Here is a 16,486-nt window from a genome sequence, read left to right on the forward strand (position 1 = left end):
ACAGTAAAATAATAATTTAAATTAATATTAACATAAATTTAATTAAATATAAATAGTTATTATTAGACACTAGCCAAACACAAACCGGATGTTAACTGGGGCTCGGGCTCGCCCGATGAAACGGTCTATTGGAAATTTATAATCTATATAGGCCTATATATATATATATATATATATATATATTATAAAGCTATTAAAGAATATAAAAAATTGTTATATTCAGGACAGGAAATGAGCCGAATTTCACCAAAATGAGTAAAATCTCAAAAAGAATTAATTGGTTGATCAAAACCGCTTTTTAAAATTCCCCTTATTGCTGTCTCTGAGCACTATTGACAAGGCAACAGTTGTAGTTGGCATGGTCAGCCACTCAATATATAACCTCTAGTGTCCCTTTAGTACTTCAGCGAAAAGATTTACTGCTGTTTGATTTAGCACACTTGGGAGAGATCCACTGTTATTATGTTATTTACTGTCCATACTAATCCACAGCGGGCATGTAGAACGCAAAGTCTTAGAGCGGTTATTAAGTATACTTAATTCTGACATTCCTCCACAAATCCCTGTATTTTCGGATGAGACTTTGTCAAGTTTCCAGCAATCTGTGACTTTGTAAGAAAACATACAAAATATGTGATAGGCTAAAATGCATTCATTCAGATCACTCGAATATTTATGGTTTCAAAGTGCCATTATATCTTTGAATGGCTTTCTGTTAGAATTCATCAGAATGAGCAAATCCAACTATTGACAACCAAACACGCACACACATGCACATATGCGTGTCATCTAAATTACCGCTTTGCAACAGGTGTGTATGTGTGGTCTGGGAATGTGTCTATTTCATGGTGATAAATCATTGTGCGCTCCTCCTCTTTTCTCTTCAATAGTTCAGTTTGTAGCTCTAAAAGAGTTTCTTGACACAAACCTCATCTGGAGCTCTTATTTTAGAACACAACAAACACCAGTGGTGGTCATTCAGTCTAAACAGATCTAAACAAGAGAGACTTGAGTCACTTTCTTTGACAGGAAGTGGGATTTCTAACTTATTGGTTTTGACGTTTTCTTCTGAAGATGTTCATGCATATTGTATACATTTGGGATATTTGGGTATAAAATCAAATTTGCTTCTTGATAATCCATGTTTTGCATTATCGTCTCAGTGCTGTTTCATCTGAAATTAAATCCATTTTCTATTGCTCTTCTTTTGTACTTTCCAAAAAAATCCCAACGTTTCGCCCAGTGCAGCGTTTCTAAAACAGCTCGTGTTAAGAAACATTACATTATTGACTGAGCATGAACAAGAAAGAAAAACACCAAACCACAAGAAATTTTCCTCCGCCACGTCTGTCTGAGTTCCAAAACTTCATGTCCGTGAAAATATTTTCTGTGACCAAATGTTTCAGCGCAAGCGTTTCTAAATGTTTTCCGCCTCAGGTCTGATGTCATTGTACTCTGTCTCTATCTCCATCATTCTCTCTATCACACCGTGCAAACCTTGACCTGCAGGTCAAAGAAAAATCCATACGCCACCTGGACACACGTTACGTACACCATCATTACTTCAAAATTACACACCACAACACACTGAAGTATGCAAAAGCTGACTACAGATTAGTTTCACAGTTGGTTGTCTGGTCTACTAGTTTTTTGAGAAAGAGTGACTCTAATACCGGATTTAGCTGTGGTCGGGGCAAAATAAGCCTCTCTGAATGTTACAAAGACACAGACTGTGTCTGTCCATCAGAAAGTGATTGTAATTCAAAGCATTTTACAACTTCTTTCTCAGAAAGGAATTCTTGCTGCTTATGAAAAAATGGGGTGAGTGGAAAGAGAAGAGAGAAAGTAAAAATGGGAGGAGAGACGAGAGATCTCTGCCAATGCGTATATGACTCTCTGTCTGAGAGTGAGAAAGAGAGAGAGAATTGTTGCTGAACAACATACTTAAATGCCAAAGAGAGTGAGGAAGAAACCTTTTTCACTAAAACATTCATCAACAGCAACCCTGCATTAGTTCTTCATCACTTCTCATAAGGAACAGGACATACTCTCTTACTTTTACATATACAGACACAGAATTCTAGTTTTGTTCTCCTCGTGGCTTGTGGGATGCAACAGCTAAGCGGCCTTGACTGGAGATTCATCCGGCTTTTCATCCAGATGACCCTTCTGCTCACCTTCCTGTGCCCACCCACAGAGCCTGTTTCCTGGGACAATGACTCAAGCGGCAGGCCTGGGGAGGTAAGGATTTCTGAGAATTAACAGATGATGCCAGTCTGGTACAGTGAAGTGGAGACAGAGACACATCTAGTTGCAAAGATGAGAAACAGACACATCTTCACAACTAGAATGCATGCAATAGTCTTCAAGTTGTAATTGTTGTATTATAGATAATAGTTAACAGGCAGGCATCCATTTTTAAATCACTTGTACCCACATTTTAATTATATCACGTTGTATTTTACATATTTGAAAAAAATATTATCAGAACCTATATTGGATGATCATAAAGTGCATTATTAGTGTTAATTTAGTTTCAGGGAAACAGATGACTGCTGTAAAGATGAACTGGAGGGGAAGTGTTGAATATCTCTCTTTTGGGAATAGGCTATCATTGCTGTCCTTTTAAATCTTGTAGCCTATCTCCATATTTTGTGATTTTTATATTTTGCCATGAATAAATCATTAGTCACCCTTTATGTTTGTCACTGGGTTTTGCAAATATCTAAACGATAAAAAGTATTAAAAAGTGCTTGTCAACCTTGAAAACGCAATGTTGAATATTTAAAAAAAGTGCAGTGTTTTCTCCATTTGAAAAACTGCGATTTGGACATCCGAGGTTTTGGAAGGACAGCGACGATTTGCGTTTGTGTGTGGGTACACTTTGCCAAAAACATTATGGGGATCAAATGTCCCTGTATAAACAATAAATGCATTATCGGCGGTTCTCGTAAGGAAAATAGCTTTACAAACATATAAATGTCTCAATGGAAATCATCACGTTTTATGTGAGGGTTCGGTTTAGTGGGAAGGGATGGAAAGTCCCCACCATGACAGAAAAACAAACGTGACCACAGCAAATGCGGCGTTTATAGTCCTCATCATTACAGTTGTAATATAATTACTGCATACTGTATTACATTTGATGACTTAGTCATACGTGATCTGTCAGCGTGTATTTTAGTGTGGAATAAGATATGACCCTTGCCGGTAGCAGTGTTGGCAAATCTCAAAATCATAAACACAAACACGTTCTCCTCTGTTAATTTTGTTAAAAATATGTGTGCTTGATTGGTAACTGTTCTGTTTAATATTTTATAAAAACGTACAAGAATCAAGTCGATGAACTGAATGACTGAATCAACATTTGTGTTTTCACTGAAAGGCGGCAGCGTCCATGTGTCCATTGCCGCTGTTTGCTTTTTCATCGCTGTAGCTCCTGCCAGATTAAACAATGGGACGATAAGCCAATTTTTATGAACCTTCCGAAATATATTTATCTTAGCCATTTAATTTAGATTTTTTATTAATAAAATGTCCAACAAACAAATCTTCAAGTAATTTGCGTACTTGTCTGTGTGCGTACTTGTCTGTGTACTGTGCGTGTGTGTGTGTGTGTGTGTGTGTGTGTTGTGTGTGTGTGCGTGCGCATCCGTGTGTGTGTGTGTGTCTCTATGTCTATGTGTGTTAGTACGTGTGCATATTGTGTGTGTGGAGTGTTTTGTACGTGGGTATGTCTGTCTTCTGTGTTTTCAACCTTTTCTTGTTTTTGCAGGTACAACTTTAATTATTTTGCTTATAGTCAATATGTCTCATGTACAGCTGCTTTGTAACAATGAAAATTGTAAAAGCGCTTTATAAATAAAGTTGAGTTGAGTTGAGTAATCAAAATGCGCCAGATGTGAGTTTTATCTGAAATACATTTACCAGCCAAAAGGGCAGTTAACTCTCTAGGTCTGCTCTGTGTAAACTGTACACTTAAACTGATTCTGTCATCATCTTATTTGAATGATTGCTCATTGATATTTTGAATGATGTTAACGCAACCACAGCGGTACCCATTCACTTGCATTGGTTTTGTGTCCATACAATAGAAGTGAATGGCTACCGTCGTTGTTCGGTTACCAACATTCTCCAAAATATCATCTTTGGTGTTCTGCAAAAGATTGAAAGACATACAGTTTAACTTTTAAACATCAACTTTAAGCTATCACTTTAAGGCCTTTTGCATGGACACTAGCGTCCGCACTGTGTTTGTTGGCACACTGTCTCACATTTTAAATTCCCATTGAAATCAAAATTGAAGTTTTGTGGTTTTTAGTGAGTGTGTAATCTTTATGGCTTTCTATGACCTAGTATACTTCAAAACAATGACAAACTTTACATTCAGAAAATACAAGCATTCAAAACGTACAGTCGCGTTTGTCCTTCAATAAAAAATCAAGAATTTTGATGGCATCATCCTGCACTTCAGTTTCTTGTCAAACTCTGTCCAATCAAATGCTCTTCAGAGTCCAATCTCCTATGAAAGACACTGAAGCTGCACCTGAAAACAGCCACTTGTTTATATATTTACTAGTTCCTATACGCCCTAAAAAATGCTTGGTTCTTGGGTCAAACAGGGACAAACCTAACCCTTGGTTTGTAAATAAATCTATGCTGTTTTAACCCATTGTTGTTTTAACCCAACGACTGAGTTGTCCTTTATGACCCAATGCTGGGTTAATAATAACCCAGCATTTTTTTTGAGTGTATGGTAAATGACACACTAGATAGGGGATAGGGAATGATTCAGACTGTGTGAACACGCTTTGTATTGAGGCAGAAAAAAGACTTTGGGTCAGTCTCAAGCGAGCAGCTACATGTGGACAGTACCCAGTACCAGCAAATACATAATGTTGTCTTACCAACCTTTTAACAACATTATAACAACATGATTAAAAGGTTAATGTTTCTATGTTGTGTATTAAAGGTCCACACCACCATAACAATGATATAGTTGGGATGACTTTTAGAGCAATTGAATGATAAAGCATACAGCCAATAACAATCAAAAGTATGAAACTGCAGTGCACAAGCTTAAATTAAACATAACATATCATTTTTTATGTGTGTATTCGTGCAGGATTGTGGGGGTTTGCAGGTAGATGTGTGCGGTGTGTGTGCAGGCGACGGGAGCTCGTGTGAACTGTTCAGCGGAACACGCTTTCTGTCTGTGCTTTCCGTCGGCTACCACAAGATCCTGGACATCCCCTCTGGAGCTCAACGAATCAAAATACAGGAAACACAGAAGACCAGGAACTACTTAGGTAATGGAAACTTAATTCCCTCTAGCACTTCCTTTTAATTCACTGCTGGCTCATGGATCATATATTAATGTGTTCTACTGTTCATGTGAATGTGTAACAAATATCCTGCTGGAAAATCCAGCTACAACAAAGGTGGTGGTTTTAGCTTCTTCAGGAGGTTGTTTAAAGAAGTTCACCCAAATATGAAAATTCTCTTATAATTGACTTACTTCCATTCCATCCCAGATGTATATGACTTCCTTTCTTCACACACAATGTATCATTCGGCTTCAGAAGACATTTAATAACCTACTGGATGGATGTACAGTATAGTCATGTGAAAAAGCACACTCTCTTTGATGTACCTGTATCTGGTTTTAGATATCAGGACATAATTAAAAATCTTCTGGTACTTGTTGCATCATGTGCTGAAGCTTCAGTATTTCAAATATTAAACAACAGCCTTTTTTATATTACAGTATTTGTTTGTATTTAGGTGAAGAAAGGAAGTCATATGCATCTATTTTGTCGTGAGTGAAAAAAAAAATTCTGGCAGCTACAATGTATAAACAAATCTATAAAAAAAACAAAATTTTCTGTCAGCTGGAGCGGCAGAAATATACCGTAAAATAACAGTTTATTCCTGTAAAATTACAGGTTACAAGAATATATAATCAAGTGTTTTCCCTGTTTTTCTTGTAAATTTGCTGTCTTTCTCTGTAATTATACAGTTTTTGGCTGTATTTCAAAAATAAACTAGCAGCTAGGCACCAGAAATATACCGTAAAATAACAGTTTATTCCTGTAAAATTACAGGTTACAAGAATATATAATCAAGTGTTTTCCCTGTTTTTCTTGTAAATTTGCTGTCTTTCTCTGTAATTATACAGTTTTTGACTGTATTTCAAAAATAAACTGGCAGCTGGGGCACCAGAAATAAACTGTACAATAACAGTTTTCCCTTTAAAATTACATGTAAATTTCTGTAATTTTACGTTTTTTTGACCATATTAAAACTTTTTTTTTTAATTAATCAAAAACAGTCTAATAATTTTTTTGACATTTTACGTAGGAAAATCTGTGTGGAATGCCAGAAAAAAATTCAGCAAAACTACGTTTTTCATGTTTTTCTTGTAAATTTGTATTGTATTTGTATTGTATCTGTAAAAAACAGCAGTAAAATTATGAAAATTTACATTAAAATTACAGTTTTTTACATTTTATGTGTTTTTACATAGTTGTAACCAGACCATCTTGGTCAAGCTGGTTAAAGTTGTAAACCACCATCAACCAACCAAATAACAGGTGACTTGGTTCAAATAAAGCCTGCACGAAGATACCTTCATTCTTATTCGTCTTAATGGCTGATGCCTGACTTATACAGAAATATGTGATTTGAAATCTTCCACTTTTAAAACAACAAACATATTTGGGCATATCACCTGAACCACAAGTGGCATGTGACTACTGCAAACGCTCTGAGGTCACATGCAATTTCCAGTATATCCTGAAAGCAGCTGAGCTCATGAAAGACAGAAATAACACTCTAATAATCGTTTTATGATTTCAAAACTTTTCCACCTGCACTGGCAAAAAACATCTACTATACGACTGCTATTGATGGCTATGAAAGTAGAAAAATGTGCTTGTGGGTCATGATAACCAGCCAAACCTTGATCCTTTAATATATAAAACCCACAAGGTTTTACCGCCTTGCATTCAACATTCTTCTGTCTCTCTCCCTCTTTCTCTCTCTACTTTGTGCTGCTCTCTCTCTTGTTTTTTAAGCTCTCAGGACAGCGACTGGTGAATCAGTAATAAATGGTGACTGGGTGATTGACAGGCCAGGGCAGTTCTATGCCGCGGGTACTGAACTCACGTATAAACGACCCAATGAGATAAGCAGCAGAGCAGGAGAATCCATCACTGCTCCTGGGCCGACCAATCAAGAGCTGCATCTCTTTGTGAGAGACCACTCCAACTGTATGACATCACATATTGCCTTACTTGACTAAAAAAGCAGTGCGGCAGCAGTTAGATCCGTATTTGAGTTCAAAAGGTGTATTTTACGATATCATGGACTTCTGACTAAGTGCATCTGAACATTTTGAACTCTGTTTTTTTAGGTGATATATCAACAGCCCAATCCAGTGATATATTTTGAATACATTCTTCCCAGAGAGCCCATCATCAATGTTGATTCAGATTCTTACTCCAGTGTTCTTCCTCTAGGTAAGCAATGTTGTAGCTGTAGAGTGAATGTGTAGAGTAATGCACAAATGTGCTATGTAGAGTTTTATTTACAAAGACCACATTTTTAGGACATCCCAAATACTGTTAATAGGTTAAAAGAATAGTTCACCCAAAAGTGAAATTTCTTTATTTTACTCACTGAAGAACGTTGGTGATCAAACAACATTGGTCCCCATTGACTTCCATTGGATGGTCACAAAATCACTTAGACATTTCTCAAAACATTTTCTTTGGTGTTCCTGTCACGGTTCCCTCTGTTTCTCCTCGTGTTTTCCCGCTCAGACTTCATTCCCCACGATCCTCCACGCTCCCTCTCCTGTTTCGTGTCTGTAATCATCACACCTGCCTGTCATCTGCCTCATCATGGACTTGTATATATTCACACTCTGTTCTCCCCTTCATTGTCTAGTCTCAAGTATAATGCCAAATGTTATGTTTCTTCGTCTGTCTTACCCAATCGCCACTAATTAAAAGTGTTTGCCTGTGGATCTACTCTCTTCTGTATTCATTGGTAATGTTCCCTAACAGTTCCACACAAGAAAGAGTCATATTGAGGTTTTAAACAGCATGGGGGTAAATATGTGATGACAGAATTTTTATTTCTGGGTGAACTTTTCCTTTAAGGTCAAGTCTATGTGGTGGCCAATTCAAGTGTGAAAATCTCCTAGTTGTTTTCTTTGCCTGATGCAGGCCAATAATTTGTCTCTTTTGAAATACAGCAACATCTTTCCATAACCACAGAAAAGGTCTTTCAGCGTGGTTGTGTAAGGATCTTGAAACTGTACACTGTATCAGTTAAAGTGTTAAAAGAATTATTGCCATTTTAAACATGAATCATTGCCATAATGATCCAATTATAGCCTCTTAAGTATTTGCTTGTTTAAAACCAAATGTGGACTTTTTTGGCCAGGCAGTGGCCAGTTCTTATGTCACAAGGGTTCGAAACAACTTTAGGCTAATTAAAGTCAAGTTCAGCCATTTCGTATTAATAGTTAATACGTAACAAATAGGTAACAAACTTGGCTAGTTATCCTCAAAGGGGGTTCGGCTCGCTCTCTGAGTCCCCCTCCCTTATTGGAACTGCACAGAGAGAGAATAAGAGCAGTGAAGGAGGAGATGGGGGGGAGGAGGAACTGTTGCCGGGTAGCGGCTGACGGAAGTGAATGTTTATGCTCCTCCCACACCTGTTTTTAGGACTTTGGAATTAAATGCCAACAGAATATTTTGCTTATTTTTAATCTCCTCTTTATTTAAATGTGTCATGAACGGCATTGTTTTGTTATTTTATAATGTTCTCTTGAAATGCTAGCAAGATTTTTAGAAACATCACAATTTCAAAGTAATAATAAGCTATTTTACATTGTGGTTTTGACCCTCTCTTTGAAAGACATTGTTGTGATGTGCGTATCATATTCAGTGACCCATATGTTAAAAGATCAAGGGAAACCTGATTTTTCACATCGTGACCCCTTTTAGTGACTATTTCCTCTGTTATTCTCTTTTTACACTTTTTATCTTCTTCTCTCTTGTCCTCCAATAGAAAGCCATGAGTTATTTCCAGGACCTGAGATTAGCAACGGTGAAAACTCGATGAGCAGCTCTCACCCAAACCAGGTTCCATCAGACCCGCTGACCTCTGAACCACTTCCCCTGTACAGCTGGGTTGCCATGGCAACAACATCCTGCAGCACCACATGTGGAACAGGTAGTTTAGTATAGTTCTTAAATTAATGTGTGTGTGCTTGTTTATTTTTCTCCAATAAGTGGTTTGCTAAAATATCATTATTTACAATGCTTTAATGAAGCAGTGTGGTCTGATATTAAGAAGACAGACAGAAAATAAACAGAAAATAATTAGATTCGATTATCAATGACTTTGGGTCTGAGACACCCATAAACACATTGTCGTGTCTGATAAATGATGTTCCGTAATACTGGATAGTGACACGCACACATGTTCATGCATTCCAGATCATTGCAAGAGTTTTTATAAGGTCCTCTCTGTTTAACTTCTAAATCAAAACCAGATCAACTTTACAGTAAGCAGACGTTTGTGCCTACAAATAAAGCTGAAACAGAGCTTATTTTCCCAGCAGAGCTCTATTCTTTAGACATCACAATAACAATGTTGTCTTTTGGTGTCTGTCTCTATTTATTTGTTTGTCTCATGTGTATATCAGGCAGTCGTCAGGTTCTGTTCAGCTGTGTAGATAGGGCCACTCAAACTACTGTACCGGATGATCTCTGCAGACACGCCCATCATCCCGGACCCCAGGTAGAAGACTGTCAATCACAGCCGTGCCCGGCCTTGTGAGTGAACATACATAACTATTTCTATTTCTAATGTAAAAGCATCTAGAAAAAAAAAACTCGTACACATCTACAATTAGTTCAAGAGCAGTATGGGGTACAACAAAGGACAAGCTGTGCATTTTTTCAACATCTAAACAATTCTCCATATGGGCCGAGGAGACATTTGGAGACTTCTGGAGTATTTGATTCCAAATGGTGCAGATGAGGAGCACATGTGATTGATAGCAAGCATTTGGCTTTGCATTCCTTCAATAAGTGTGTGTGTATGTGTGTGTGTGTGTGTGTGTGTGTGTGTGTGTGTGTGTGTGTGTCAGCTGGGATGTTGGGGAGTGGTCAGAGTGCAGTAAGACTTGTGGTCCAGGTTATCAGCATCGTCAGATCATTTGCCGGCAGACGCGGGGACACCGTGGGAATAGCACAGTTGTTGTGGCATCCAGCCTCTGTGATGTCACTGAAATGCCTGAGACGACCACAGTGTGCCAGCTGAAGATCTGCAGCGAGTGGCAGATTCGCTCGGAGTGGACAGAGGTTTGTGAATGGGTGTTGAGGAGAGTGGGGTAAAATGAGCCAGTTTAACTTAAAGTTGGCATGAAACGCAAGTTGCGATGGTGTTTTCTTCTGAATTGGGACATAGGCCTATCCTGGAATGAGAAAAACTGTAGGACGGGGCTTGATATTTACAGTAGGAATTGATTGAAGTGAGGTCTGGCCCTTGGACAGTCAGTATAGTCCCGCCTTCTCACCGAGGGGAGGTTCATGTTTTTAATGAAAGATTATGAGGGGATGTAAATTTGATGGGAAATGACTTCATACACCTATTAAAAATGATCTTGGGACCAATAAAATGAATTCATTTTATGAAATGGATGTCCTGATCAGGGTTGCCAAGTCTGCAGTTTAAGACTGGAATTGGGCTACTTTTAACCTGTTGACACGGGTTGTGTTTATTCCGCCAGTTAAAAGTAGAAGGATTTTGTTCTTAATTTGTCATTTTTTGAGGTAAAACTATGTTTTGACAGTGATTTTAAAGAAATAGTTCACCCAATTGTGTCATTTACTCACCCTCCAGTTCTAAAGCTATGTAAATTTCTTTGTTCTTTTAAACACACTAAAAAATATATTTTAAAGAATGTGGGAAACAAAACACTTTTGGGGCACCATTGACTACCATCATTTTTCCTGTTTGGTTACAGACATTCTTATATCTTTCTTATATCTTTTTTTTGTATTCAGCAAAACAACAAAATTTATACAGGCTTGGAACAACTTAAAGTCCCAGTGAAATAAAAAATGACAATGCCTATTTTATTATTGTAAATAGTTCATCAATGTGGGTAATTTTCTTTTTAAAATTGGTTTGCCCTCACTATCTGAAAATGCACTACCTATGACCGTCCATCTTAAATGACGTAAGTTAGACAGCTTGGGCGGATCATCCATTAACTCCTCCCCTTCTACTGTCAGTCTGCTGCCAGTTCTATTTCAAAATGCAACGGCTGTTTTATACATCCAATCAAATCGCAGAGAAAGACGAAAGCCACGCCCACTCTTTTTTGCTTTTTTTATATATACTTTATTTCAAACATTATACATACAAATAGCATCAGGGAAAGAAGTCTTCACATGTCATAGACAGTGAACAATAACAATAATTTTTATTTTTGGGTGAACTATCACTTCAAGGGTGAGTAAATGATGGCAGAATTTTCATTTTTGGGTGAACTTTTACTTTAAGAAGAAAATTTAAAAAAAATTATGTGAATTGCATAATAGTGCCTCTAAAATATATAAATTAGGTATAGGACTGGCATATTTTAAGTGTGTTTGGACTAGTTTTGGATTAGTTTTGATTGGTCATTGGGCTGGTTTTATTACACAGATTTGGCAACCCTGGCCCGATACCCTTTTGGGGCCACAGTATGGTCGCAAAATCACATTTTTTTTAAGGTGGCTTAACTTTTCCCACCCTATTATGTGGAAGAGGCGTGAAAGAGAAAGGTTTCTATAATTTGTATTTATTTTGTTTACTGAACACTTGTGAAGTATATTTCATCCAGATTCACTACACGTATGGTCACATAATGTGTTTTGTTTGAAGATTTAATGTATGAGTCAACAGCCATGAATACCAAGTGTTTAAATAATAAAAAATAAAAAAAAATTGTGGTCTGCGAAGCTCTGTTTCCAGTTAAATCCCTTTCTCTGTCTTTCTCAGTGCTCGGTGCCATGTGGAGTGGGTCAGCGCAGTAGAGAAGTTGTGTGTGTGGATAACCTGGGCGACGTAGTTTTAGATGAGGAATGCAACATGGCCCTTCGCCCGCAGGACCTGCAGAACTGTGACAGGGGAGTGTGTGCCAGTAGCTGGTTCTACTCTCTCTGGAGTGACAGGGTAAGAAAGTTTAGTATTTTCCATAGAACTTTCCTGCTGAAAAGCAGCTTAAACCGGATGGTTTACTGGTCTCCCGGCCTATTCGCTCTTAGTTTTCTAGTTTTAGAGGGGACAGCTAACTTTAAACGATAGTCCATCATTTATTCACCCTCATGCTGATTAAAACCTGTATATGACTCTTTCTTCTGTGGAACACAATTGTTATTTTTTTTGGTTTTGTGTCCATAGTCTCCATGCAGTGGAAGTCAATGGGGGCTAGTGTTGTTTGGTCACCAACGTTCTTCAAAATATCTTCTTTTGTGTTCTGCAGAAGAAAGAAAGTCATACAGGAATGTAATAGTTTTTATTTTAGGGTGAACTGTCCCTTTGAACCAGCAAACCAGCTCAGGCAGGGTTCTAAGACAGCTGCTTGTGTCTCATCGCAGTGTTCTGCAGACTGTGCAGAAGGAAGTCGCAGTCGGTCAGTAGTGTGTATGATGAGCCACACCAACTCTCTGCCTTTAGACAACTGCAAAGAAGAGGATAAACCAGACGAGCTCATGCCGTGTGACCTGGGACCCTGCACACAGAAGCTGGAATGGTACACAGGACTGTGGGGACAGGTGCTTGAATGCTTGTCACTATCATTACTGCTGTTTTGCATATACAGTATGCTTAAGAATGTATACTTGTTTTCTGTCTGCACTAACTTTTAAGAGGCAGATGAACATTTCTTTTCCAGCGTCAGCATTTTCGCAACATGAGCTCCATTTATAAAAACACTCTTTTGTTATGGCACTGTGATCAAAGCTGGACGTTGTTCAGATTTTAATATTTAACAGTAGTTCTGCCCCAAAGTCATGGCTTTGGTTTAGCCAGAAATTGAAGAAAAAAATGAGTTCAAAGTGCCTTCGAAGAAGTCTATTCTGTTCCAACAAATCTCTGACAATGGAATTGTTTCTGTACTTTAAATCGAAATCACACATTTTACCCTTGAAGTTCTCAAATGGATAGTTCAGCCAAAGATAAAAGTGGAAAAAAATCATTTGCTCATCCTTATGTCATTCCCTGTAACCTGTATGACTTTCTGTCTTTTGCAAAACACAAAAGAATATATGTTAAAGAACAGTGGTAACCAAACAGTATTGCCCTCCATTGACTTCCATTGTATGGACACAAAACCATGAGCCATTTCTCAAAATATCTTCTTTTGTGTTCTACGGTACAGAGTATACAGGTTTTAAATGACATGAGGGTGAATAAACAATGACAGAATTGATATTTTGGGTAAACTATCCTTTTTATAAATGTGTTTGTATGAATACATTACATACATGAATAAAATATCCGTGTGTTTATACCCTCTAGTGCTCATCCGAATGTGGTAATGGTACTCAGAGTCGAAGTGTGGTCTGTGTTCTCCAAAGCAACGACCAATTAGAAGTCACCTCAGACGATAGCTGCTCTCATTTGCCCCGCCCTCCAAATGCACAAATCTGCAATTTGAAAAGCTGCGGTGCCCAATGGTACATTACAGACTGGAGCTCAGTAAGTTTGCACACACAAAAAAGGAGTGGGGCACACAAATATTTTGTTTTAAATGTTATTTGTCCTTTCTGTCTCAGTGTTCTCGGACATGTGAAGGAGGCTTTCGAGTGAGGGAGGTGCGTTGTTTGCGAGAAGACTTGACCTTTAGCTATGACTGTGACCCTCTTCTTGAACCTGCAAAACAAGAGGAGTGTAATATACACACCTGCACGCCACAGATCGGTATGATTTTGTACAATTCTTTAACTTATAAACCTATAGAGGGTTCAGCAATCAGCTTGCCCTTTCTTTACAATGAAAGTCAATAGGGACTGGGGCTGTCGAGCTCTACAAATGACAAGGAAGTGTACTCTCTGATGAATAACTCCTTTTGTGTTCCTAGAAATAAACACAGCTTTGCAATGGCATGCTGATGAAAACATAAAAAATGAATAGATGAATTTTGAGGTGAAGTTGCTCCTTTCTCTACAATGAAAGTCAATAGGGACTGGGGCTGTTAAGCTCTACAAATGACAATGACATGTACTTTCTGATAAATAACTCGTTTTGTGTTCCTAAAGCAATAAACACATAGACTTTTAATATCATGAAGATGAAAACTTAAAATCAAAATTAAATTTTTTTGGTGAACAGTACCTTTAAGATATGTCTTTCTCTCTCTCTCTCTCTCTCTCTCTCTCTCTCTCTCTCTCTCTCTCTCTCTCTCTCTCTGTAGATGAGTCCTGCATGGATATGTATTATAATTGTGTGGTGGTGGTCCAGGCTCATTTGTGTGTGTATTCATACTATCGCACCACATGTTGCGCGTCATGTTCTCGGGTCGCTCGAAGAGACACGCTGCTTAGAATCAGGTGATCCTGACACCTTGGGATATGACATCACTGCTCTCCTCTCCCTGAACTACGATGCCCTTGTCTTTTTGAGGTCATGACATCATCCCCCATCTGTTTTCAGCTGGATCTCACCTTGATGACATCGCTGTTCACCCACTCTGTCTTTCATTTAAAGAGACTTCAAATTTTACCGCTCTTCCTTTTTTACGACACAAAGTGAGAATGCTCCATGAGTAATTTAGTATTTATTGCAAATAAAAGCAACTGAGCCACTTTTATTTTTTGAATCATGTTTATTCATCTCTAAAAACAAACAAAACGTCTATTGCATTTGTTAACTTTCATATTTAAATGGTAATTTATATAACTAGTTGTAGAAGACAATAGTTGTATGTCTATTGTGTTTGTCTGCTGTTTTAGCAGCAAGTTGTTTTGCTTAACATAATAAATCTTCGATGTTTATCAAAATCAAATATTTTTACAACTTTGCTTTTCTGGAATTTTAGAGGAGTCATATCATAAAATAATTTTTATTGCCACTTAAAATGCTAGTCAGAAAGTCTTGATATACATTTTTATGACCATTTTCCATCTAATAAGAGCACCTTTGAAAAACCTTTGCAAAGGAAGAATGCTTGTAACCAAACAGTTCATGGCCACTATTGACTACCATAGTAGGAAAAATAAATATACATTTCTTTGTTCCGTTGAACACAGAGATATTCCGATATTCCGAAGAATGTAGGAAAGCAAAACAGTTCTGGGGCACTTTTGACTGCATTGTAATTTTTCCTACTATGGTAGTCAATGGTGGCCAAGAACTGTTTAGCAAAATAATTTTATATATCACGAGTACTGAATGGCAGCAGCTACCAATCCAGAAGTTAATATGGTCTGGAAAAAACAACTGTAAATGTGCTCATACTGTGGAAGAGTAAAATAAATCCATATTTCTTTGTTAGATGAGAATTTCCATTAAGAATGAGGTTTTAAACATTGGCAAAAACAGCAATAGAAAAAAACATTGCACAATGTATTTCAAACATCCATGTTATAAAGAGGCCTGGAAGTGGATTTGAGTATTTTGTGTATGGCAGAATAGAAAACTCAAGGGATTTGACAGTAATAGTCAAAACTGACCGCATGCTGACTATGTAGCTATGATCTATGTGCTTTTCATGGAAGTAAATCTCCTTTAGGGAGCTGGAAAAGATCAACAGCATTAATCAATCTACGAAAAACCAAAACACTCACAGTCACTGTGAGTTAGTGCTGTACACATTTTTAGTGCTTAACACTGGGACTTCAACAATATTTATTAATGAGGTATATAAATACACATTACATAACATCTGTCTATATGTGATATTTCAGTATAGGAAACAGACTTTCAGTGAGAATAAAATGTATGCAAACAATATTCATGCCCGTTCCATGCAATAAAAGTGAAAGAAAATTACGCAGACTCAGGATTCACTGCGTGTCACTGTTTGTCAAAATAACGTGACGCACGCTTTATGCAATAAAATAAAACATGACATTTTAAGGCAATCCATTTATCAACATTGACATGGGTCACATAAGCTAAACCGCTTTAAGATCCAAATTGTTCTTCAAATGGAATAGTTCAGCCAGAATTTTAGGTTTAGTCATTATTTGCATATCCTGTGGGAAAAGAAGCACTATAAAATAGTTCACATGACTCAAGTACCATATTTCAATTATATTTGTCAAGCAACAATGCTGATCTCAATTCAGCACATAGAGCACAAAACATTGTGCGAGGTAATAAATCTACAAAACTCTTCAGCTATGAGCTGCATTTAGGAATAGACGACTGCTGTCCTCTACTGGAGTGACAGAGGAAACACACTTTGAACTTT

The 16,486-nt window shown here is 37.6% G+C and overlaps 1 protein-coding gene across 1 annotated transcript; it reads left to right on the forward strand.

Annotated features, from left to right (window-relative positions):
- Window positions 1-1,936: 1,936 nt before the first annotated feature.
- On the forward strand, window positions 1,937-15,052 carry adamtsl7 (ADAMTS-like 7). The gene is made up of 12 exons (XM_057332258.1): window positions 1,937-2,241; window positions 5,126-5,309; window positions 7,077-7,252; window positions 7,415-7,520; window positions 9,082-9,246; window positions 9,722-9,851; window positions 10,169-10,382; window positions 12,070-12,243; window positions 12,669-12,845; window positions 13,591-13,770; window positions 13,848-13,992; window positions 14,486-15,052. The coding sequence occupies exons 1-12, from the start codon at window positions 2,110-2,112 to the stop codon at window positions 14,623-14,625; spliced, it is 1,923 nt and encodes a 640-aa protein (XP_057188241.1). The 5' UTR covers window positions 1,937-2,109; the 3' UTR covers window positions 14,626-15,052.
- Window positions 15,053-16,486: the final 1,434 nt, after the last annotated feature.

This window comes from Triplophysa rosa, linkage group LG4 (genome assembly GCF_024868665.1).
Source record: "Triplophysa rosa linkage group LG4, Trosa_1v2, whole genome shotgun sequence".
Taxonomy (NCBI): Eukaryota; Metazoa; Chordata; class Actinopteri; order Cypriniformes; family Nemacheilidae; genus Triplophysa; species Triplophysa rosa.

What these genes read in the sequence shown, in the direction of transcription:
- adamtsl7 (XM_057332258.1), top strand. Translation starts at nt 2,110, where the DNA reads ATGCAACAGCTAAGCGGCCTTGACTGGAGATTCATCCGGCTTTTCATC. An exon ending in CTCCAGTGTTCTTCCTCTAG is followed by an intron (nt 7,521 to 9,081) that starts GTAAGCAATGTT and finishes GTCCTCCAATAG; the next exon opens with AAAGCCATGAGTTATTTCCA. An exon ending in CACCTGCACGCCACAGATCG is followed by an intron (nt 13,993 to 14,485) that starts GTATGATTTTGT and finishes CTCTCTCTGTAG; the next exon opens with ATGAGTCCTGCATGGATATG.